Source organism: Empidonax traillii, unplaced genomic scaffold (assembly GCF_003031625.1).
Source record: "Empidonax traillii isolate 1590-97213 ecotype Southwest subspecies unplaced genomic scaffold, ASM303162v1 scaffold384:size1533304, whole genome shotgun sequence".
NCBI classification, from domain to species: Eukaryota; Metazoa; Chordata; class Aves; order Passeriformes; family Tyrannidae; genus Empidonax; species Empidonax traillii.
In genome coordinates, this window is record NW_020955577.1 from 1,083,596 (window position 1) to 1,108,549 (window position 24,954).

Here is a 24,954-nt window from a genome sequence, read left to right on the forward strand (position 1 = left end):
TTTGGTTTCATTTGCACTGGAGAATTGCAAATTGAATATACAAATAGCCTGAACATTGTGCAGCTTTAAGAAATAACTTGAATATTACTTGCCCTCCCAGTCAGTGAGAAACATGCTCTTCAGCAGAAAATAGAAAACCAGTTCAAATGCAAAGGAAACAGAATTTAATGAGAACACATTATTTTGAATAATATACATATGTACATTTCTAAACTATAACTGCCTGACAGATCAGCTTCTATGGTTTTAAATTAAAATACAGTGTATTTTGCAATCTGTCATATTGCATTTATTACTTTTCATGGCAGTATTCTTGTAAAAGTCAACACCAATGAAAAATTCTCATATACTATTTTGGCCATTTTTTAATAAAACAAGTGAGGGTGGCATCTTGGGCCTGACTTCTTCTTGTGCCTCTACTGATTATTTTAATAAAATATATAGATTTTATACTGCATTTTTAAAGCTGCCTCTTTGTCTTTTGTGTTCACCAATAAGGAAATTAATAAAAAATACGTGTATTTTTCAAGGAACTATTACTTTAAAAAAGAAAAAAATCAAGAAATGAGCAGCCTGGAGCACCCCAAGGAAAGGGATTGTCAGTCTGAAGAAAAATTGCTATTTCAAGCAGAGGTGGCATAAGCCTTTGCCATTCTTGGAGTTGATGGCATTTCCTTTCAGCATATTATAAAGAAAAAGAAGTACTTTCAGATGCTTTGATTTTCTGTTCCCATGTCTTCATATACATCTAGAAAAGAACATATTTATAGTTATATATAACAGTTGTCCATAACGTTGCCTTTCTTTAAAAAAAAGAATATACATGTTGTAAACACGTAAACAAACAAGCAGTTCTAATTACAAAAGTAAAACAGTTTTTCAGCCTGCTCTTGGGGCATATTTTCAACCCATTGACTTTTGGCTGAATTTTTAGTATGCATAGGATGTCTAATATTTAAAAGACAAGACAGATTTGAGCCATAAACAATGTAATGGCTAATATGGCACCCTGCATTGCTGCACTTTCAGTACAGATATTTCAAGCTGCTCTTGCATTACCAACAATAATGTATCGGAGCACTTGCTAAAGGGTGGTGGTAATGCTGGGCTGACTCAGTACAGCCCACAGTACAAAGCGTGTGCTGAAATGCCTGGCAAGACTTTGCATCCTCACTGCTCTTCAGCAGCTGGCAGAGCAGAAATCTGTAAAATGATTAATGCTTGATCTGAAAGAAATAGTGTGGATCAGAGGAGAGGGAGATGATGTAAAATTATCTTCATTTGGAGTGAAAATGAAACCCAAGCTACAAACAGTTTCTGTTATCGGAACAGTTGAGAGCTATCAATGCTTATCTGTAAGAGCTAGCTAAACCTCTTGCTCATTAGCATTTGCAGCCATTTTCGAATTTCTTTCATATGCAGAAGAGCCTGTTGTCCAGATTGTCACACAATTTATATTTTGTTTAAAAAATATGCAAAAAATGTCATAAAACCCCAAACCAAAATGGCTTTAAAGAGCCTGTTTAATGAAATCCTTGAGTATCTGACAGTCCTGTAACTCCCACTGACTGTGGAGAGATGGAGCAGAACAGTTTCCTCAAAACATGATTTTGAGTTTTCCATTTGATTCTTTTGAGGAGCAGAGGAGGCAAATCTGCAAAAGACTGTTGTGAACAGCAACTAATGTTGCTGTCACATATTCATGTGAACATGAATATAAAACTTTGCAGAGCCAGCTATCATCTCACCTCATGTTTCAACCACAATTAGGTTATGAGTCTATCAGTCCAAACCCAAGAGAGTTGAAGAGTTTAATTGTTTTCCAGCAGTATTTTTACCTTTTAAGGTCTGATGCGCATTTAAAACTTTGTAATTTTTTAGAGTGTCAAAGGTGTTAGGCATTGGCTAGTCTGTGAATGTGCTGGTACTCTCACTGGCATTTCTAAGATCAAGAGAGAGAACACCAGATAATGCTGGTGAAGTTACATTCAAAGAGAGGATTTGAAAGGTTTTCACCCTGCAAATCTGAGAATGAAACATTGCTTTTGACTTATTTTTCTTTGCACATTTATGTTGCAGTATATAAAAGAATGCAGAAGTTTTAATGTTGTTAAAGGGAATATGCTTCCAAAATGGTGGTGTAACTCTTTGTGTAAACCCTTCTCTTTCCCAAGATCCCTTACCTGTACCTTTGGAATGTCTAAGAGAGAACTGGAAGCTCATCTATTGGTTGTTAACCCTTTCTTGTAATTGGTTGGTTTGTAAGACCTCCTGAACTCCCACTGGTCACATTGTAATCCCCCTAAGAGGTACTTAAGCAGTTACCCAGAACAATAAAACACTCTCTGCCTGCTCTCCCTGCCTGCTGCAGGCGTCCTGGTCTTTCTGGGGGCCATGGGACGCCGCGGGGTGGGAAGGGGAGGGGGAGGGCACTTTCCCCTCCAGGACTAGGGGTAAGAGGAAAGCCTCTAGACTGGAGTTCCCCTCCCTGTTCACCCTCAACGTTCGTCACATTTATTTTAATAAATTTATGAAATTACAGCAGTTCCAGTCAGAAGCACTGGGAATAAGAGCCACATAAAATTACCACTTTACTAATAAACCTGTTTGGTTCCCATAATATTTGTTCTTTTTGTTTTGTACAAAGAGAGATTCCTGCCATAAGCACACTGCAGACAAGTTTTAGACCATTTTCCTCATGAATATTGCTGATTATTGTACAGATGGCTCCATACGAAGCCTGTGGGATTCGTCCATAAGCAATCATTACTTTGCACTACAGGAGTTTGCAATTACTTTGCCAGTTTTATTCCCTGTTCTGTGGTGTTTTGTTTTTCCCTTATACTGAATGCTGAAGCATCCTGCTGTAAGCACCAGTGTTGACTGTTATGCTTATTTATTTACCACTCAGAGTGCTCCTTCTCAGCAGGTCAGGAATTGGAAAATTCATGAATGTGGTCTTTGTAATCTGAGTAGTTTACCCAGTATCATGCTTAGCAGATTTTGTGTTGTTAGTGAAAATTTTGTTCCTATGTTTCTTTTTTGAAATATGAAATATGAAAAGAGGAACGAAATGGGTTTATGCAAATTTGTTCTTTGCAACTACAGAATATGCTTTGCAAAGTTTGAGTTGAAATCTGAACTGTCACAAAGTTCAAGTTACCTTTTTGTTGCATTTATTCCTTTTTTCAGAGTGGTCATGTATCAGTGAGAATGTTGAGAAGGATGACATGTAGGAGGGAAGAATAAGAAAATATGTACTTTATGAAAGCTATCTTTTACATCTGGCTTTAAAAATCATCTTAGGGTTCAAAGTGAAAAATGCCAAGCAGAACAAAAACATCATTAGTAATTCAGTGCTTTCTCACTGATCAGCTTGTTTTTACAAGCATGGCTGTATGTTTGCATACATAATTTGGACACACAGTTGAAGATATAACCTGCACAAAATTTTTTGTATTGTAAGCACAGCAAGCAAATGCAGTCACATAAACATTGTGATTACTAAGCCAACTGATCAGTATATAGGTAAGAGTGTGTGTATTTTTCTTTGCAACTGAAAAAGAGACAGAACACATCATAAAAACATGGACAATGTGATACAATAGACTTGTTACCAAATAAAGTCTTGTGTGCTGTTCTTAATTTGTAAGAAGGACTTTCAATATTTATAAAAGATTTATGGCAGCTATACGGCAATTACAGAAACTTTACAGTGTATTCACTCTTTTTATGCCAAAAAGTGCTACACAGTAGGTGACTTGAACAAAACCAGGTCTACCAGACACTAACCACATAAGAACAACATGCTGTGGTGTTCTGGTATTTAACTCAGCAAAAGTGTTTCTGTGGAGTTCCCAGTCAAGGTACCACAGAACAAAATTGTTTTGCTCTAAAGACACAGATTACTCAATCAACTAAGCTTTGTCCATTAATATTTCAGTGGCTCTTTTAATAACTACTGATTAGTGATCAGCTGACCAGTTTCAACACTGCAAAAAGGCTGACCCTAACTCTACTTGATACATGGCTGGCAGGTCTGGAGGCTGTGCTGTCCATTAAACTGCTTTGACTGAATATTTAATTTGCTCAGTAGGAAGTGCTCTTTAGGATGCCCCAGTGCTGTGAAACTATAGCTACTATCTTAAATTATGCAGGAATTTTCATCTGAAATAGTGTTTGAAGATCTTACCTCCTTTCTTAAACACTTACACAAAACTGGCGTGATGAAACAACAGACTGGAGTCTTCAGGAGAAGTGAGGAATTGGATAGAAAACAGTGAAGGAACTGATGTAGCTTTTACCTGTTTTCCTTCCTTACCCCTCTCGGTGGAATCAAATAACAGTTACCAAAATTTAAATTGTTCCAGATGCTGAAGTTTTTGCCTTTGAGCTACCACATGAATGAACACAGCCTTTAACTTACTGTTGGTGGTCCTGTTGTGGCTGGTCAGGAACATGCTGAATAACTTCATAAACGGTACTAAGCATATCCTGGCCTGGGACAAAGTCAGAGCCAGGAACAGATTGACTTGAAACCTAAAAGTAGCAAAGTGTATTCCTACTGTAAGTAAAAATAGGAAAAGATTTGACAGAAATTAGACTGATAATGTAACTTGGCTTTTTTTTACCTTTTCACCAGTGTTTTGTGTGGCTTGAACAGGTCATGTCTATTAGTTTACATTTCTTTTTGGGTAAGTATTCATCATATTTATAATAAGGCAAGTAATAGTTTGAAATTCAGTTAGCACCTCAGAAGATTTAGGGCGCAACTTCTGCATTTAATATATAGCAAGTACTTATCTTAATGCAAGTCAAGAAAGGAACATTTAATACAGAGAGAAGCAGAAGAACAGACAGTAAAAAAGGAGAAAATACTCAGGGCATGAGTTCAGCATAAAACTCCCACCAGCATGTCAAAGAGAAAGAAATGCAAAGAATGAAGTAATACTGAAATTGTTCAACATCTGAAGTATATTAATCTGATCTTATGTCAACACAACAGACATACCTAGACTCCCCATCCATAAGAAATTCCCAGTCTTTCTGCCTATACCCTACCTGCAGTTCTTCATTATTTCCACTTTTTATTTTCCCCTTTCTCTGCTAACCAAAATGAATCAGTGAATCAAATGCCGACATTATCTGCAATACTACAAATCTGAACATAAACCAGAGCAGTTTCTCCTGTTTCTTAGAATTTTTCTGAAAATTATTATAGAATTTCTTTGCTTGTACATCCATTCTGTTGTCCTTGTCACCGGTCTCTCCCTTCTCTCCTACCAAGGCTCCAATTCCTCCCAGTTTCACTCTGCTGCCCCTAAATTCTGTGGCCCTGTTTCTGATTTTTTTCTTTGTCCTTTTACACAACATTCGGAATCATCTCCAACTACTATACAGTAATCTCAGCAAAGACACAATGCAAAGAAGCAGCAAGTGCAGTAAGATTTTTTTTCTGCTAGCAAAATTCCTTTGCTTGTCCTGCCCTACAATACATGAAGCTAAAAAAATATTTGTGAAATACAGCTGAGATTTGGCTTACATATTTTTTTACAATGAAAACTTTAAATACCTAAGACTTTTCTGCAGTGACAGAGTTGAATGTTGCATGAGCAGCAATATTAGGGTCAAGGGAGAAAATTGCATCAGAACAGTTGATCTGCTTGTGAGACACAAGTGTTTCAGTGTTACAACACTACCACTATTCTTTTAATGTAATTGGATGGAGAGTCCTGTCTTCAGAGCTTGGTTATTCCTTACTGCACCATGTTGATACAAAGTACTGAACTAGTAATGCGGTAAAGAAAGAGTAAGTACTGGGTAAACAAGAGCCATGAATATAGTGTCATACAGACATCTGTAAAAACCAACAGAGGCAAACCTACAGAAGGATTCTAGTATAGATATTTAGTACACCTTAAGAAATAGATTAGAAACCATCTGTTTTTAATGTAAAATCACATACCCTAGAACCACTGGCAAGATCAGGAAAAGCGACAAACTCATATATCCCAAAATCATCCGAAGCACTTTCATGTCCTAAAGTTAGAACAAACAAACATGAAAAAAAAAGGATTAAGATGTAATATGAACCTGGAAAATAATGGCTGGCAAAGTGTTTTGGCCAAATTTTTAAAACATCTGAATACTGTTTATGTGATCTGCCTTAAGCCTCTTCCCTGCCAAGCTCTTAAACTGGTGTGGTGTGAGGCAGAGCCGTTGCACAGCTCACAGCAGTGAGGCATTACCACCTGAATCTTTTACAATACTGACAATAAAAAAAAGGAAACATGATACTAATAGGTGCCAAATTATTATTTGGGATATCGGATACAGCTTGTAGTCAGGTGTACTTAACGGCTGGTTGTTAGGTGTACTTAGTCGCTTTCTCTACCCTCCCACTGTCCAGGAGATCTGAGACTCTCAGTTGTCTCCTGGGCATCACTCCACAGCAAAGTCTGCTGCACTATCAACAACGCTGAGATCCTGTCCTCTGATATCACTTGTTTGGGTGAAGGGCCCTCTGCGCTCAAGTGAAATCCTTACCTTCCTGAGCTTTGTACCCTATTCTCATGCATGTAGCAATTTACAGTCTGCTCTGATGCTCTGATAGAAAGGGATGGGAATAAAAGTGCTACCCTTCCAAAGGATGGCTGGCCTCCAGCATCTGCTACCCAGGACCATGTGGGAAGGATTGTGGAGGGAAAAGAGAGTGAAAAAAACCACACTGGGTCCTGAGGACAGAGAGAAAGGCAGTACAGAATATGATAGAAGGTTAAATATATACACTGTAATATCATATTATTATCTCATGATTTTGTAACAATTGGTGCCATGAACATCTGTAATAGTGATCCTCCCATTGTGTATCCCCTCCTACTGCTATCCCAGAATGACAGTAATTTATGTCATACGGTGAGAGCAGTGGCATACAGGTGATTCTAACCTCAAAATACTGGGATTACCAGCTGGGACTCAAACCAACAGGGTACATACTACTGTGAATTCCAGGCATGAGCTAAACTTGTTATTTTGGTCCTAAGTAAGCTAACATAGAGGTGTGCAACTCAAATTAAAAACTCACTTCCCTTCCTTTTCTTCTTTCTTTTTTATGTGGAGATTTTTTTTTTTTTTCCAGGAAAGGATTTTGACCTTATGCTCATATTTCTTTTATTAGCATTACCTGAAAATGCCTGTGCCTTTCTGTAATCAGCTTCTGGCCTGGAAAACATAAACATATTTCTCAGTTTGACGTCACAAGCCAAGGAAAGAAAATTAATATGATAAAATACAATTCTCTTGATGGAAAGGACTTCAAGACCTAAGAATGATTTATTTTTGTACCTGCTTTGCAGCTTCTGTTGTATTACTGAAAAGAAGAAGAAGACAAAAAAATTATTCCTTTTGCTCTGAAGATCCAAAACAAGAACTGGACTGTGCCTAACATTTACATACCTTTATGTGGCTGATATCTTTTCCATAGGAATAAAAAAGTCATAGCTAGGATCAAAAATAATGAAATTCCTGTTATTACTGCAAGTGAAGATAAAGATTTTCCTTTCTGGGCCAGCTTTTCCAACCCTGTGACAAAGAAGATGAATAATGTATTTAGTTTCTTGTTCTCTACAATGACACTGAAAAATACATCTTTTGAAATTAATTTGAAGCTAGTAAAGGTGCATAGAGACACAAAACAGGTACAAAATTTGGGTTCTTGTGAATTGGTAATATTTTTTTTTCCCCATAAATCTCGAACTAAGAAAGCAATGATATGCATATCAGAAACAAGTCCAGAACAGATTGGTACCTAGAGCAAAATGAAGGTTAGTTAATATAATCCACAAATTACAGCATCACAAAAATAGGAGCATATTCGAAATTTAGTTATAGAGACACTGAACTACCAAGAAACTGGGTCACAGGTGAGTAGGTTGTATTAGAGGGAAGGGAAATCCTCTAATTCGTAGGAGCCATAGAGTAGGAAGGGATAAAAGAACCATTATACTTTTTCTAAAGACTTTTAGGTCACTGACAGTCTGGTTGTTTATCAAACCCCATAAAAAAACAATAAATTATGTTTGTTTGAATTCATGACTTAATATATTCAAAATATTTCTTTCCCTTGCTCAGATATTTTGTTGGGATATACATTAGCAGCAGTTTTTTAGCAGGATTTACTGATACAACACAACCACAAATTGCCTAAAATTACATGTTCTAAAGCACATGGAAAATAATTGTGGTGAATTTTGAAAAGACGGGAATGTGATGGTTAGGAAGTGCCAGACACAATTGATTGTGCACCCTTAATTTCCTCCTTTTGCTCTGAACTGTGCAGAATTCTCATAATTAAAGGCCATGTCGCAATCCACACACGTAAATTAATGTTGCGTATTTCTCAGCACCAGCTTTATAAGTACAATTCAAATGTGTATTATTTAGCTGGATGTATTTCCAGTACTTGAAGAACTGTGCAGAGAGCTGGTGTTGCTTACATCAACTAACACCTGCACTGTACACTGGCATTGTGCTGGCTGCATGTGCAGTGGTTATCATGAAGATTAAATATGAGGATTTCTAACCAGATGTGTCCTGAAGATAAGGGAAAATAAATCACTGCAATTTCACCAAAATTTTGCATAGGCCTTCAATGTCCTGCTTTCCTTAGGGAAGAAAAAAAAGGCCAAATGCTGGAAAATCAGATGAGCCCTTAAAATTGTTCTTTAAAATTAATAATTTCAAATTTAGATTAAGTAAATCCTATCTTCCACAGGCATACCAGTGCAGAAAACAAAGACATACTCTGCATGCATTTAACACACTCAAGTTGACTCAACGTGAGAACTGAGCAATGGCTTGTGTATATAATGAGATACTTCCTCTTATTTTGAAATATTGCTAAAACTGGGAAACAGCTTAGTGCAATTGTTGATATAATTGTAACTTATTGATACAATTATTTAACAAGGCTTGATGCTTTTTTTTTTAATCCTTGATCGTTTTTATTATTAATTAGGCAGCTCTTTATAGCACCATATAGGTGAATTTCTATCCTTTCGTTGGGAAGTTGTGTAAGGTCTTCTGAAACATCAGAGTTCCTATTGCTGCTGAAAATGGGGTTTCTGGTATTTTGAAAGGCATAGTCCAGGCTCTATATCTAGGATTATGGGGATAGGGAAAAGGAATATGGAGCAACTTTCATAGTCTTTGCTTAGTATGTTTATTCAGTGACAATCAGAACTTAGCCTGAGCAGCATCTCTAAGATTTAGCCTTGAGTGTGAATTCATATCTCTTAGAATCAGTCAGTGCTGCATTGCAAAGTGTAAGCTTGACATCTGCATTTAGTGCTATCTGAATAAATATTCATCAAAAAGAATATGGTTTCAGAGGGGGAAAATGACCTTTTTACATTTTTAAATGCACAGAATAATAATACATATTTGAGTAAAATATTTGTAATTAGGAAATTTATTATATCAAGTGCAACTAAACATGAAGCTGTGAAGTTTTCCCTTCTTTTGGGCCTTTGAAAGGAAGTGTCAGCTGAATTTCTTAACACATACTGATGAGTATTCACATATATATCATAGCTTACATGAACTGCCCGGAGAAATGTCATGCTTATTTCTATTGACACAGCTCTTATTGCATTTGCATTCACCACTAACCACAAAGTTTAGTTTTCACGTGCAGTATTTTCACTATAAAATTGCAACCCATCTTCCTTCCAGCATACTGAAAGCCATGGATTTGTGATGAATCAATAAGTCATACAAAGTGATGGACGTCTGCTCTCTTTGTTTACCTGAATAACAAATGGCTGAGCTCTTTGTTCTGCACAAGTGAAATTGCTTTATTAAATTCTCTAAAGGCAATCTATTCTATCTTGTTGAACATTAATAACATACATTCCTTATCTGAAAATACTTGTCTCCATCTGTACTAATGAGAGAGATCACACTTCCTCAATATATTGTTCTTCCCTGTATGCTTCTAAACATTTTCTGAAAAACTGCTTTGTTGCTCTTTAACACAACCTGATACAGGAGCTGAGGTTATAGTGTAGGAGAACAGAACCTAGCAGTCAATCCAGAAATTCACAAAAACGACAGTGGGCCCTGTTCAAAGTTGCGTTACACTGTGACTAAACCTTGTATCGCAAACCCTGAATGGCCAAAAGCCCCTTTACTACATTGTTAGTCAGACCTCCATTATTCTAAGAATTATCCCTTTCTATGTGGCTGACACTCCACTCAGATATTACAGTTACAGCAATGACATTAGTTTCTTACCCACAGAAGTAACGACGACGGTGAAGTGAGTTTCATCCCGTCTTCCAGTCATGTTGTTGAAAGCACGGCACATGTAATCTACTGTCTTCTGGGCCACTTTATCAGATACAACTTCCAGATGGGGTCCATATTTGATTACATGAGTGGTATTGTCATCCCTTCGAATCCACGAATAAGTATTTGGTGGATTTGAATCTGCCAAACAGTCAAACAGTATAACTTCTCCCACGTCAATTGTAAACACAGCCCCTATATGCAGACCTTTATCTGACTTTACTCTAAGTCCATAAGGTCCATCTGCATGGAAAGAAAAGAAAAGGAAAGCACAGTGAGAAAAGGAAAATCAAGGTATATAATTAAACTTTTAATCGGAGCATATCTCTAAACTTGGAATTTTTAAGTTAGACTAGCCTTATCTAGAATCTATTCTAAAGGCTAGTCTAGCTTTCAGTTCAATAACTGGATCTGCACTAGGTTTAGCTTAAACCACATCCACTTGATATTGGTTTATTTTTATATATTTATATATATTTATATTTTATATTTATTTATATATTTGTTGTTTAAGGAGAAAGCACAGGTCTATGCATTGGTCAGTATGATAAAAAGAGTGAAAACTGAAATCAGTTCGAAAAGCTATGAAGTAAAGGAGTATATCTTCTTCAGGGGCATATTTGATTTCTACTTCAATGCCAAACTTACTGCTATAAGTAATTTCTCTGCAAATGTAAAAGTGAATAAATTAGCCTTGGAGTATATAAACATCGATTTTAATATTTAGCAGTATAATAATTGTTTAGGGAACTATCCTACAGATATAACATAAAGTGGAGTGGGCCTTAGATACCTTCAGAAAAAGTTTTCCATAAAAGACTGATAGAATAAACTTTAACTTTCCCCCCACTGCAGTACGCTTGTACTATTCCAACAATTAAGTTTTTTTTCAAGAGTAAGCCCTTGTGCTGAAAGAAGACTGTGTTTCAGAATATAATTAGAAAATGCATATATTGTCCAATAGTCATGTGTTCATTACTCAAAAAATAGAGCAGCTACGTATTTCTGGGATAATCTTCAAAGGAAAATGGGAAGGGAAACAATATATTTAAATATTATAGGAATATTTCCCATGTTATTTTTATTAGATTATGGGGCTTCTATATCTTCACATGTTAAAATGATTTTCAAGTTTTGGAAGTATAGAAATTATTGTAGAGAATAATCAAAATGTGCCTTATTAAAGCATTTTTTCCAGTCAAAAAAACCCCTAATAATTTTATTCCCTATGGACTTACATGAATAATCAGAAATGCACAGACCTATTATTGACAGAGGCAAAAGAAGAAAATATGAAGAATATCTTTTTGGTAAGATCCCTGAAGTTCAGTAAAGCTGCTGACAAGTGCTTTTCTGCTGACACAGAATGGCATAGCAAAAAATGGGCACAGCACTGTGCCCATTTCAGACAATGCAATCAAGTAATATTTACACCTTCCTAGTGTTGTCTGGAAGAATTAAAATAACGTAGCTGGGTTTGAATCTGAAATTCCCTGCTATGTGAAGCTGCACACTGGTGCATTTCAGACTCCACTTCTCACCAGGAAATTCAGGCTGCTGTTAGAGCTTCCTCTAACGTACACTTCTATTTACCATCTGTCTTTTTTTATGACTCATTTATTCCTTAAGAACACACAGGCCACCACCATGCAGCACAAAACAGGCCATTTTTTTGTATGCTTCTGCTTTTTACTGTTTGTGAAGACTTAGATAAGAGAATGTCTACCACATGTGACTTCAGTTTAGTCCACTTTTAACCAAATGTCCATATTTCACAACGTAAACTTGTCAAGCTTTTTATTTTCTGTATTTATTTCCTAGTGGCAAGCTTTTTGCAGTCTCATTTTAAGGAATGGCCAACATCATGCAAAATATTTACTTGGGAAATAAAATACAGACTCACTTTAGCATGAATTAGTGCTGCTCCCACCCACCTTGAAGAATAAAGGCATTTTTTTAAACTCTAGATGCTGGGCTGCTTCTTCACAGGTTCTGCAGTTCCTGAATCACTTGCTTTATTGTCTCCAAGGGCCAGCTAACCCTGTAATGAGCACTACTGTGAAGTACAGACCTATCCCAGAACACCAGCCTCTTTCAGGGGCTCACCTCTTACAGGTATTTACTTCCCCCTTTTTCAGATGGGAAAGGAGAAGGGATATATTGATCTTTGACATTTTTCATAAATGAAAGTAAAGACTTTTACACGCTATTTAGAGGCAGGAACATACTTTTTTACTTTTCAGAGCAATTTGTTGGTTCTTCCTATCCATTTTTTCTTTCTTAATTAGCTTTTGTTTTCACTGATTATATAACCTTTGGTATGTGTAAACAGAGACTAATGGTAAGAATAGCTGACTGGTTTCTCTGCACTCTCACTATAGTGGGTGATTTGCCACATTTGCAAAAGAATCAGAACTGGATTCTGATACTGTTTTATCAGTATCATAACAGTGCAACACAGGGAGGTAACACTGACAACATAACTACACTTTTTCATGAAAGTTGCAAATTGAAAGAAACCATTATAAAAACACTGACACACACTGGCGGGGGAAGTATGTTTGAAAAAAAGAGAGCGGGGTTTTCATAAGCAACAGTCAAATCTTGGCAAAATATGAAAAGTGGCATTCCTTGCTGATGTCAACACGAGGACTGGGTGACCCTTCTGCTACCCCTGGCTCAGTTTTTTGCCTCTCCTGTGCATTGTGTACATCATCAAGATCCCTGAACACGGGGAAGCTGACAGGTATACACAGTTTCAAGGATGATCCTGAAAAGCAGGTAATTAATTAACCATTTCCACTCTAGTAGTAAATATATTCCAGCTTTGGGAAGTCCTAAGAAAGAAAATCCCACTTAGCTTGTTAAGTTCAACTCCGTGAATACAGTTCAACAGTTTCTGCTTCAGCCTCTAGGACAACAGCTTTTTCCAGTCTTGAAATAATTAGTTTCTACTAATTAGACTACTACAATAGCCATGTTCTGGGGTGCATTATCATCATAGCTAATGGAGAAGCAGAATAATACTAATAAGAAATAAAGAAAAAAACTAATTTTGATACTTAGTAAAAAAACAGTGACAGCCTTCATGGATCCCTCAGCTCTACGTCTCCTTTCCAATATTGTTTTAACATGCCTTTTGTCTCAGTAAAAACAGTTAACTAAATGACTTGTAAAATAATAAATCATCCCTCCTGAGTAACAATTTACTGCTCTATGGGAATATTTCCAATTGCTCCTATCACCATGAAACTGTTACAGTTTCCAAGCAGATGGCAGGTATTTACCGTGAGTGACCTTTTCTTTATCACCTCCAGTAACTCCCCCGCAGCAATGACATATGGCACAGAGAGAGATCCCAGGGCCTGTTCTGGATTGTTATTGACAACTGGGAGCTGGGAGACAAACTACCTCTGCAGGCAGAGGTTGAACCAAATTAGGTGACTTCATACAGCTCAGGAAGTAAGATCCTGATCCCATTAACTGACTTGGATATAGACAGCAGCAAATGTATTGCTCTCTTTCAGCATTGCATTGTTTTCTCTTAACATTTTTTTTTTTTTTCAAATCTTACATTATGCACAAAGCAAACTCTCAGTTCTGATGAATTACAAAGGACATTCTGAAAACGCAAATACTTATAATGCTGTTTACACATATGGAGAAAAACTGAATCTCAAAGTTTTTCATATATACTCATCTTTTGAGCTGTATATCTCAACCACTCAACCAGTAAAATATTCCAGAAATGTGGACACTGAAGTAACTTGAGATTTTAAAATTCTGATAAACAATAGGTCAAAAATTGGTTTCCAGTTTAGAGCTTGGGAAGTTTTCAAACTTGCTGGAATGTAGTTGAGTGAGGAAGAAGGGAGGAAGCAGTACTGGGGCTGAGACTCAAGGTCAGTGCAAGTGTTTCAGACACAGTGCGATCAGAGCTCTGGAGCTGATCCTGTGTGCAACAGGTCAGAAATGCAAATGCCACGCAGGCTGTGCTACAAACACAAAGAGTAGTCTGAAAGGTAGCAAGAGTGGCAGATATTTTCTAGCTTGACCTGATTTTATTGCACTGTAAGAAGGCTGTTGGGCTGGATAAAGTGACTCCAAGTTTTGTGTACATATTCTTTGAAAAAAGAGGTGTATAAGGCCCATTCATAGCTCATTAAAATTAAAAAAGCAATAGAGGCACTGCATTCACAAACCTTCATCTCTCACTCTTACACTTTAAACACTTAAATGAGCTGAGCTCGTGACTGCACAAAAGCAGGCATTTAAAAATGTGCTACCTTAAGAAAGAAATGCTTTTTTTTCCCTTTAATTACAGTAATGATAAATTAAAACTCCCATCAGCACTGGGGCTATTTCCTTGTAGAGTATTTTATCATAATTCCTCTGTCTAATGAGATGGAAGCTCAATTCACATCTGCCCTGTTTAGGACTCTTTGCAGCAGCTTCTTCATCTTCATGTCTGCATTGTTGTCAACTTTATAAGCTCCACATTAATGATCAGCTCATATCTAACAACATCCTTGTTAATCTTTGCTCATTTAAGCAGTCTCTTTCTCTACTCCTGGTGCAGTGTAGAGATCCCGTACACACGCTTTAGATGCAAGTCACACCCTTATCCAATTCTTCCAAGTTATAATTAAAAAGAAATAAGTAGAAGAATGAAAGAGCTGAAAGGAGGGGGAGGAAAATATTACAGTAAGAGGTGTAGGTTCTGAATTTGCTGGTAGTGCAATTACAGCAAGTCTAGGGCATATAGCAAGACTGCCTACCAGCTGCCAGGTGATAGAGCTTGGTAAAACCAAGAGTGAGCACCAACCCTTGGCTGGACAGGAATCCTGTTCCAGTCCTTGCACTGTGCCATCCACACTGTGCCATTTGTTAAACTGGTTATATCCGAACAGGACTGGTGGCAATGTAGGTCCTGACCTGTCTGATTTCAGCTCTCACCTGAGAATGATACTTTGACCCCTGGGGACATGAGGATTAGAGCATGTCAAGGTCACATGTAGCATGTGCTACTTGCAAATCCTAGAGGCACTGGGAAAAATTAGTGCCTCTTCTAAGATTTATACTATAAATTGTTGAATACCGATTAAATTCATTCATGAACTCAATCTATGGTCACACTTAGTTTCTCAGGTGCCTTCATTTCCAGTTAAAATATATGGCTACCTTATGGTTAATTCTTCTGCCAACACTGGTCTTTATGCAACTCTTCTTGCTCCCTCATGTTTCCCATTTGACGTGGAAAGTAAACACTCCTTTCGGCTCTAATTTTGCTAAGCCTGACTGTGTTCTTTGGGTCTCTTCCCCATTTCTTTACTTTTTGTTTCTTTCTAGTTTGAGATCAGTGCTCTAGGATCTGCAGGGACTGCATACAGCATTCTACATGTGGACTTACCTTCTGTGTGCTATTAGTATTCCATTGCTTCCTTGTTGGAATTCCTTTGCCCACCATCCTAGGATTACATATGTCTTTCTCATGCATGAATCACACTGTTAGCTCACAGAAATCTTGTGATGGCTCAATTACCCAGGCTCTCTGCCTTGATTATTTACCAATTGATCTCAATCTAATCAGCAGAAGTTCATGTTTTTTATTTCCTAAAAGGCCATGCCCATTTACCTTTTACTAGCAAATTTCATACCAGTTCTAATACTATTGCTGATGCCATTACTGAAAGAGTTAAACAGGACTGGACTCCAAATGATCTTAAGGAAACCCACTAACACCAGTCCTTTAGCCTGGTACTTTCTGTGCTTAGTTTTTTGTTACTGTTTGGCGTCTCCATTTTTAACATCTCCAAATTTACATGTATAACCATTGGACTATTTTTTTCCTTTAAATCCCATCTCCTCCAGAACTGAAGATGTCTATGGAATTCTTGAAGTTCCTATTTGAATTCTGCAGTTGAGACTGATCTTTGTAACTACATAACACTGAGTAACTTGAATATCCTGTCATAAGTTAGAGCTATTACAAACAAGCTCATTTTGAATGCAAGCTCACATATAATGTTGACTCAACTGTTTTCTACCTGTTTTCATAGTTAGAGGCACTCTTTCCAGCCAGATCATTCATACAAAGGTCGTAATGAATATTTCATATACTCACAATATATGGTTGGTGCAATTATCTCACTTTCCATTGCACTGACAGGGTTAGATACCAGACAGCTGTAATTCCCAATGTCTTCTTTTACTACAGGAACAATTAGAAGTGTAGCATTGTTTGATGAAAAGGTATAATTAGGGCCAGCATGGAGATGCTTCCCATTTTTCATCCACTGGTAAGTTACTCTTGTACCTTTACCCACAGTACATTTTAGGGTAATATTCCCTACATATTCCACTACTCCTGAAGATGGTTCAGTATGTACAGTTGGCTTTGTGACTGGAACTGTAAAATAAAGAGATAAGAAGAGTTGTTAAAATGAAAAGCCACTATATTACAGTCTTCATTGTCAGGATGATTCAAATAGCACTCATCATTCTCACTGGAAATTACTCATACTTCAAATTTTACCTATTAAATGTGGTTAAAGTTTAAAAAAGAAGGTCATATTGTCAGGTGGTGACTGCAAGATTTTCTATGGTACTTGAATAAAACCAGACTGTTTGGATTACTGGTAACAAGATAAAGGCTGCAGTGAGGTATACCACAGGCTCCAGCTCTTGCCTCACATACAAATCACTGAGGCCACAGAAATGAAAAGAGCACAAAGCCTGATACTGCCTATGATGTATGACTTCTCAGTATGACTGCCTGCAGCTTTGCTGACACTGGGCACCACTGGGTGATCCAGTCGTGAGGATGGCTGCAAATTGGGATGGGTTTGTCAGTTAAACGGCAGCTACAACTTTGTCACCTCAAGATATCATTAATCTCATTCTTCTAAGCCCAAGAGTTACAGGGCTCTCTCTGTGTAATCCATAAATTACAGGAGCCTCTTTAACCTCTTCAGTTTTTTACTTATGATATAGAAACATCAGTCAATATATTAATTTTGTTTAGATGACATATTTTATCACTCCCTCCAGTAGCAGTAGGAAACAACATAACTTTATTCATGTATGGTTGCATTAAATGATACACTATTGTAACTGCATATTAAGAACTGGTACTTCAAAACTATTGCAATTCTATTTTCAAAATGAAGATACTATCTCTTTCTAACTTACCATCAACAGCTACTTGAATCTTTTGACTTGCAGCTATTGTTCCATTTCCACGGACATTGACTTTTACAATATAATTGCCCTCATCGCTTATACGTAATGGATTGATCATCAAAGATGCATTTGGTGGTACAAGGGTAAACTTGTGCTGGTATTCCAAGTCTGGAACTACTGTTTGATTTACAGAGCCAAGCAAGTATTTTGGATTACTCTGAGGCCTCTCAAAAAGCCAAATTATCTGGATTTCAGAAGCTGTAGCATTGAAATTGTAGTCAACAGTAAGATGAAGTGGTTGTCCCTCAATACCATGGATTGTTTGAGATGGTACTGTCAACTTTAAGGCAGAACAAATACCTGCATAAAAATGAAAAACCAAACAAATAAACAAACCCAAACCACAACTGGAAAACTTGAATGAGAAATTCTCACTGTGAAAAAACTCTCAATGTTAAAACTTACACTTTTTTGTATGGTTATAACTCAGATTTCAAGTAAGAAATGGCAAATGCTCACTGACCTTGGTGAAGTTGGGTTTAGCCGCAGCTTCAAAACATAAAAAAAAAGACAAAGGAAGGACCTTTTACTGTTGAAACTTTGAGAAAAATGAGAAAACGTACATTGACATTAATGTATAAAATATTTTCCCCGTAAACTATTTCAAATTCCTACATCTCATACGCTCTAATAGTCTTGGATTGCACACTCAATTTTTAGGATTTTTTTTTCTAGGTTGGTTCAGCTACAGAGCAACTTCTCAGTTGCTTTGTCAATTATACTGAGAAACTGACTGAAAACGTGGCAAGCAGCACTTCCATTAATGTTTGATGAAATTATATATAGTTATTATGGTTGACTGCTCAGTACCTGCAGGACTAAATTCAAGAAACATTACTAAGCCTGCAAAAATCATGTATTCCAATCTTAGGAAATTAGCAGAATTGATGTTGATATCCACAAAAGCAAATTTTTTGGCCACATGATTAATTCTGTTCTCCAAGAATTCTATCTCTGTTACGGTGCAAAAAGGTGACTCCTCAGTTAATCATTGTCTTTCCCATATATTTTTTTTAATCATTTTTCATTGTGCTGGCCTGAGACATATTTAGAAAACATTATTAAAGCTTTAGTCTTGGGACTGAGTGATTGATTTTCACATGAACTTTTCCACAGAACTCAAAAGAACAGCATAGACATTAATGAACTGATTTCACAACACCATCATAATTGATAGGATTTTACAGATAATGAATTTAAGCCCAGAGAAATTTAACAGCAAAACCACCCATTTATTTTGGATGATCATTTTGAAATATTAAGGACTGGATATTTCAAAATACATATACTCATACTTTAGTATGTTCAAGACGCAACTCCTTTTGACTCCAACTGAGGTTTGACTGCTCAGCTTTGAGTGCTCAATGCTGAACAGCACACTACAAGTGCTAAGACAAAACTCTAGGGAAAAAAACCCCAACCTATTATAAGTAAGGATGTGTAAAAAAAGGGATTTAAGTAATCTGTCTGATACTGCATAAGAGCACACTGGAGACTGAGGATGCACTGCCCAGGACAACACACAATGTTTTCACCATGCACCATCTATTCTCTTCCTGCTACTGATCATCTTTCTTTGGACCAAATGATCCTTGAGGTTTCTTCCAACCCGGGATTCTGTGATTCTTGACAAACACCTGTAACCAAAAAGTAAAACCCTAGCTGCAGTACACAGAGTACACTTCTACCTGGAAAGCGGTGGGTAGTATGGGGAGGGCAGAGGGAGTTACGTGTGAAAAATATGCAAGTGTGCTATTAAAGACTGCTAAAAAATATGTGTGTAACATTTCTTAGAGGTTAATTCCCTGACAGTTAATTACTGCACAAATCAGATTTAAATTGCTGTTGTATAATTGAAAAAAAGAGAGAAAGAGAGTAAATTTTCAAAATATATAAGACTGGAGATCTATTTTATAGAACATATCAAATACATTTCAATTTCTGTATCAACTGGAATGAAGTAAAAAACATAAACAGAGATCTGGGAGATCTGTAAATGGTCAATTAAAAGATCTGTTCATATCCTTCCTCATTCTTTACACATGCTGCTGCTCAATTTCTGGGTTTATTTAGCTGGCAATAAGCAATTGTGCTGTTGGATAAGAAGCCAGTAACAGCTGCAATGTAATCATAAAATATGTAAAACAAATAATATTTCTCACAGATCTGTTTGTGCAGAAAATTGGCAAAACCCAAGCAGGTCTTGCAAGCACCAGGATAAGTGGGACCACCAGTATGAAAAGTAACACCCTACTAGAGCGAGAAGAAGAGAATTTTGGCTGGAAAGCTTACTTTCTTTGCAGTTAAAAACTGTGGGAATAGAAACTGCAAATTAACTTTGTTCCACTTGATTCACAGAGAATATTGGCTCCGTGTAACAGCTTGGAAAGACATTTTAATGTGCAGTTAAGGTAATTCTTTTAGCCAAGACCAGAGGTGGTGAGGGCAGAAACTCCATTTTTCCCCTGGTGTCCGTTCAGGAGTTGCTTGTTGCTCAATCCGGCTCTGCTAGGGTGATTTTGTGGAGTGCCACCAGCACACAGGAGCTTCTCCACAGCTGACAGAGCAAGGGACAAGGCAGGCTGAGACTGGGGCAAGTTATTAGGTAATGGTACTCTGTCGAAGGCAAGGGTTTTACAGGAGCACTGATGGAAAAATTCTGTTTTTTGCAAAGACCACATCTTCTGCAGTCTGGAATATTCTTTATTGAAAGGGTTATTTTCTTCATCAAAAGTGTTGTCAGGCATTGGAATGGGCTGCCCAGGAAGTGCTGGAGTCACCACCATCCTTGGAGGTACTTAGAAGACATGTAGACATTTTGATCAGGGACATGGTTTAATGGGGGAATTGGTAGTGTTGGATAATCTTAAGGGTCTTTTCCAACCTAAATGGTTCTACGACTGTTTTGTATTAGACTAGTCTATATTTTTAATTTCAACTGAAGACCGTTTTGACTAATCCTTGAACTAATGTCAAAATCAAGCCAATGTGCCAAACTAAATTCATATTCATCAGGCACAAATTCCATATAATTTTTCCTATCCCTACAGCCTTCCAAATATAATATATATTTTCCCAAGACAATGTAATTTTAGAAACTAGTTTTTGTTTAATGACCATAAGGGTTGTACCAAAACGACCTCCACTTGGAGCTCAGTGATCTGTGCTTTGCTTCCATCTCACTTTGCTATCACCAGTATTAGCAAGCACAACAGAGTTGTTGTTGACATAAAACAAGGGCTGCAGTTTTAGTTTAAATAAAAAACTATGACATAACTTTTGAGTTTACGGCATAAACTGAAACCTGCCTAGCGAGGTTTTAGCATTCTCGAAATTTAACATGCACATCTCCTTGTCAAAGTGAGTTTAGACTCTCAACTGCTTTTCACCTGTGTTCATTTAGCTCTTCAGCTCTCCAAACTCCCTGAACTCAGTGCAAAATGTCCTTAGATCAGTAATAACAGTTTTTGCACTTTTTCACTTTTGGAAAATATGTTCATTTATAAAAAAAAAAAAAACAAAAACAAACAGAAATAATGGACCAGGGAAGCTGCAATTTCTGTATCTCCATTTATATCAGGAAAAACTCGGGCATACTGTTCCCTCTGTTGGGATTTTTGCCCAAGAAAAAGTTCTACTGAGGTTTGTTACTGGATTTAATTTTAGCTTCTGAGGTCATTGTCTTCAGTGGGCTTTGTGTCATGTCTCCAATGCACCTGATTCTTGTCATGATATTAAGTATGAGCAGCACATTTCCCTTACTAGAAAATGTGTATATCTGAGTAAGGGTATAAGACAAGACTTCCTGGTGAACAAATGTACTCTAAAGTACTGGGCTTCCATGACAATATCTCTAGTAGGGTTTAAATGAAAAATGTCCAGTAAAGTGGTAATTTAAATAAAACATACACTCACTGTGTTTTTTGTCAACCAAAAGTTTTTCATTTTTAAAGAAGAGATCCGATAATCTTCATTTAAATCTGCAATTGCTATGAAGCAAAAACCCTTGAAAAAGTATTTAGCTCAAAATCAAGGAAACTAGATGACTTTATGTAAGGTTCACAAAGAAGACAGAAGAAAAATTCTTCTTATGGATTAATGATTAGAGAATGCACCATATTTGTAATATTAAATACTTCATCTGTTGATATTTACAAAACCAATTAAATACAGAAAAAGTTAATTACAGTAGTTATTCCATAAATTTCTCTAACATTTGACAGGATATTCCTGTCAAAGGGCATAGAACATCTATTTTTTTATCCACTGCATGGATAACAAATGCACGCTTATGAAAACTGCACCCGGATACCCAAGCAAATGAACTATTAAGGGGGACATATTCTTCATTTGACTAAAAACTTAATTGTGTTTAAAGTACATTTAAGTATTACATATAAATTAATTAATCATAATGAAATGAAAAATAATGCATCAGCACTTTCTCAACAAATTTTTAAAGAGGTGTGTAACAGCTTCGGTATAAACTTGGGTTCAGAACCTCTCTAGCCTTACTTTTTAAAAAGAATACACAACGTATATAGTACTCAGTAAATGTGACTATATATATTTAATCAATGCCCATATTTTACATATAGATTATGTATAGCACTCGTTTTTGTCAGGTGCTAAATCTTTAGCTACACTCATAAAACACGGTGCCACTATCTGATTTAAAAGATTAAAAGCTTTTAGGCTACTTTCCTGAAATAAAACATCTGAGAATACAACAGGAATAGCTTTAAATTTATAAAGATAAATCTTATAAAATCAATTTCCATTTCCACAAGGACAATCAAATATAATTTATACTGTATCTTACCTACAAGCAGAAAATATATTTTGCACTGTAAGTCCCAAAAGAAGTTGGCTAAGGGGCTCCATGAAAGCATCCTGTCCCACACAAATGCCACCTTCTCCTCAGCACTAAGCCAAGGCTTGGACCTGCAGCTGCTGGTTTATTTGCTAGGGAAATCAGCAATGAGTTAACAGGCCCTATCCTGTCCCCTGCCTTATGTGATTTGAATATGTGTATACAAAGAACAAAGGGAGTGGAGCACCTGTTAGATGAGCACCCATCTTCATTGCCTCTGACTTTATCATAACCCTTCCCTGGCAGTCACAGCAAATATGACACAGAATGTAATAAATGGGGCACACAATACAAAGTACATTTAATTAATAGAAGTAAGTAAATGCACCAAGTGTACAGGCTATATAGTTATTAACTTCCCTTAGTTATAGTTTCATAAAAAACACCCTGATGCGACACGCTTCTGCTTATTTCAAACTAGAATTAGTACTCAGAATATTTTTTTCAGATCTTTTCCAATTACAGCCCCTCCTTTTCTGTTCCAAAAAGTATTTAACAACTATTAAAGAGCCTCAATTTTTTTTCCTAGAACTTTTAAAGCCCATAAATTTTCTGTACTTTTTTTCCTTAACATAAGCATAACTCAACAAAGAGTTCACTCCCTTTTTCTAAACAGCACATGATGTCAAGTGTTTATCAGACATCTTCAAAATAAGAATCCTATGGCTAGAGTGGACAGCTTACTACAGTTGTTGAGCTAGCTGCTGATTATTGTTTGTTCTGCATTAACTTATATCAGCTTAAATTAATATTAATGTAGGATTTGGATTTTGTCCAAAGCTGTCACTTACCATACAAATCAGCAGCAAACCAGGCAAACCCTCCCAGACTTGTGCAGTAACACTTTATAACAGCAAATATTTGCAGCGACAGAGATGGTTTATCCATACAAGAACACACTATATTTTTCACTATACAGCACTTAGGCAGGCTATTATGGATTAACAAATATTAGGCTAGACTGTATCCTGCTTTGTGCATGAGGGACTGGCAGCAAAGAATTGTCTCCCCTCATTGTGTTCTAGGAGAAGGGATACAGCAAGGTGGTAAGTCCCCACCAAAAGGGCTGAACATTCAATTTTTACCTTGGTTAAAAGGAGGCAAAGCCACCCAGATCCTTCCAGGCCCAATGTAAGACACATAAGGGTTATTTCAGGCAAACAAAAACAGAATTACAGTGGTACCACCAGAAATAATATCGCCACCTGACATAAGCCAGGAGATGAAAAGGGTATTTCGCATATTCCCAAAGGCTTCCTGGGTCCATTGTCCTGGCCCTTCTGAATGTTGTTGTTTACAACGTGCTTAATCCACTTAACTGTACGCTAGCTATATCAAATCAAAACCTTTTATAAAACCTGAGTTAGAAATTACTACCTACTATATCAACAAGTATTAAAATATTGGTCACAGGTTCCAACTAATTTCTAACTGAAATGGGGGCTTTTGCATTGGCATAGAGCCTGTGATGGTGCTTTAAATGCCCCATGTGGGCAAAGAAAATTAAAAAATACTCAAAACCCCCCAGATTAGCAGTTGTTTTTCAAGTGTGTCTCATTTCCAGCATTTAAATTATTCTTGATGTCACTACTATGCTGCAAGTTTTTACACTGAATAACTCACACCAATGTACTGCATGCTAAAAATGCACATTATTTTTTCTACAGAATTCTAGCTTGTGCTAGTTAAATGGTATTTAGACTTTACACAAATCAAACCTCCTTCTTTTGAATAAAAGCAACTATGTTAAAGCAACAATATATGCTGTATTAGCGTTCTGAACACTTGTATTTCTGCAAATTTTATTACTAAGAAGTAAGTTCTTTATGTGCTACACTTGTTAGAGGTTTCCACAGAAATAATAACACATGATATACCTAATGGTGGCCAGAAGTAATGAATTCCTGCTAAAGCAAGCCGGGAGGGGACCATCTGTCCTGACTCTCCTTTTGACACTACGACATTTCAAAGACACCTGCTCTTACCTGACCTACCCTGCAACAACACACCGGCCAGATGGGGGATAACAACAGGATCGCGAAACCCATCCTGGGTTGACTTACGTGCACACTCCTAAAAACCCTAGAAGGAAAGACCACCTTTTCTGGAGGTACTACTGTGCTCTAGTGAATGTGGTGGTAGTTTTACTGTCGGATATTGTCTCCCGTTAAGCAAAGGCTGTAAGATAAATTCTTCCTTTTCTTGCACTGCTATACAGTAGATTTAAAAAGCTATCTGCTTTTTGTTTGTTTGCTTGTAGCTGATATCTACACAACCAAACAGAGACACAAGGCTGTTTCAGAGATGCAAAACTCCCTCATCCGTGACCAGGCCCGACGCACTTGTGCGTAACCCGAAATAACCCGCGGCAACCGGGAAATGCTCATTGTCTACGCGTACTTTTTGGTTTGTCTGCACGGACAAAAGACTCGTTTTGTCTTCTCAAGTAACTGCTGTCAAAGCCTAAAAAAGCGAGCCTCAATGTCCAAGCA

The 24,954-nt window shown here is 37.0% G+C and overlaps 1 protein-coding gene across 5 annotated transcripts; it reads right to left on the reverse strand.

The window, feature by feature from the left end:
- Window positions 1-268: 268 nt before the first annotated feature.
- Window positions 269-24,954, reverse strand: HEPACAM2 (HEPACAM family member 2). 5 transcript variants are annotated; one of them, XM_027893235.1, is made up of 11 exons: window positions 24,805-24,954; window positions 17,539-17,889; window positions 16,472-16,756; window positions 10,294-10,590; window positions 7,456-7,581; window positions 7,345-7,369; window positions 7,184-7,221; window positions 5,966-6,039; window positions 4,427-4,539; window positions 3,164-3,182; window positions 269-748 (listed from the first exon to the last, which is right to left on the reverse strand). In XM_027893235.1, exons 2-11 carry the CDS (start codon window positions 17,645-17,647, stop codon window positions 686-688), a joined length of 1,149 nt encoding a protein of 382 aa, XP_027749036.1. In that variant the 5' UTR covers window positions 17,648-17,889; window positions 24,805-24,954; the 3' UTR covers window positions 269-685. The 5 variants fall into 5 exon arrangements, with proteins under 5 accessions (XP_027749036.1, XP_027749033.1, XP_027749037.1 ...); XM_027893232.1 differs by lacking the exon at window positions 24,805-24,954 and adding an exon at window positions 22,412-22,945; XM_027893236.1 differs by lacking the exon at window positions 24,805-24,954 and adding an exon at window positions 17,995-18,091.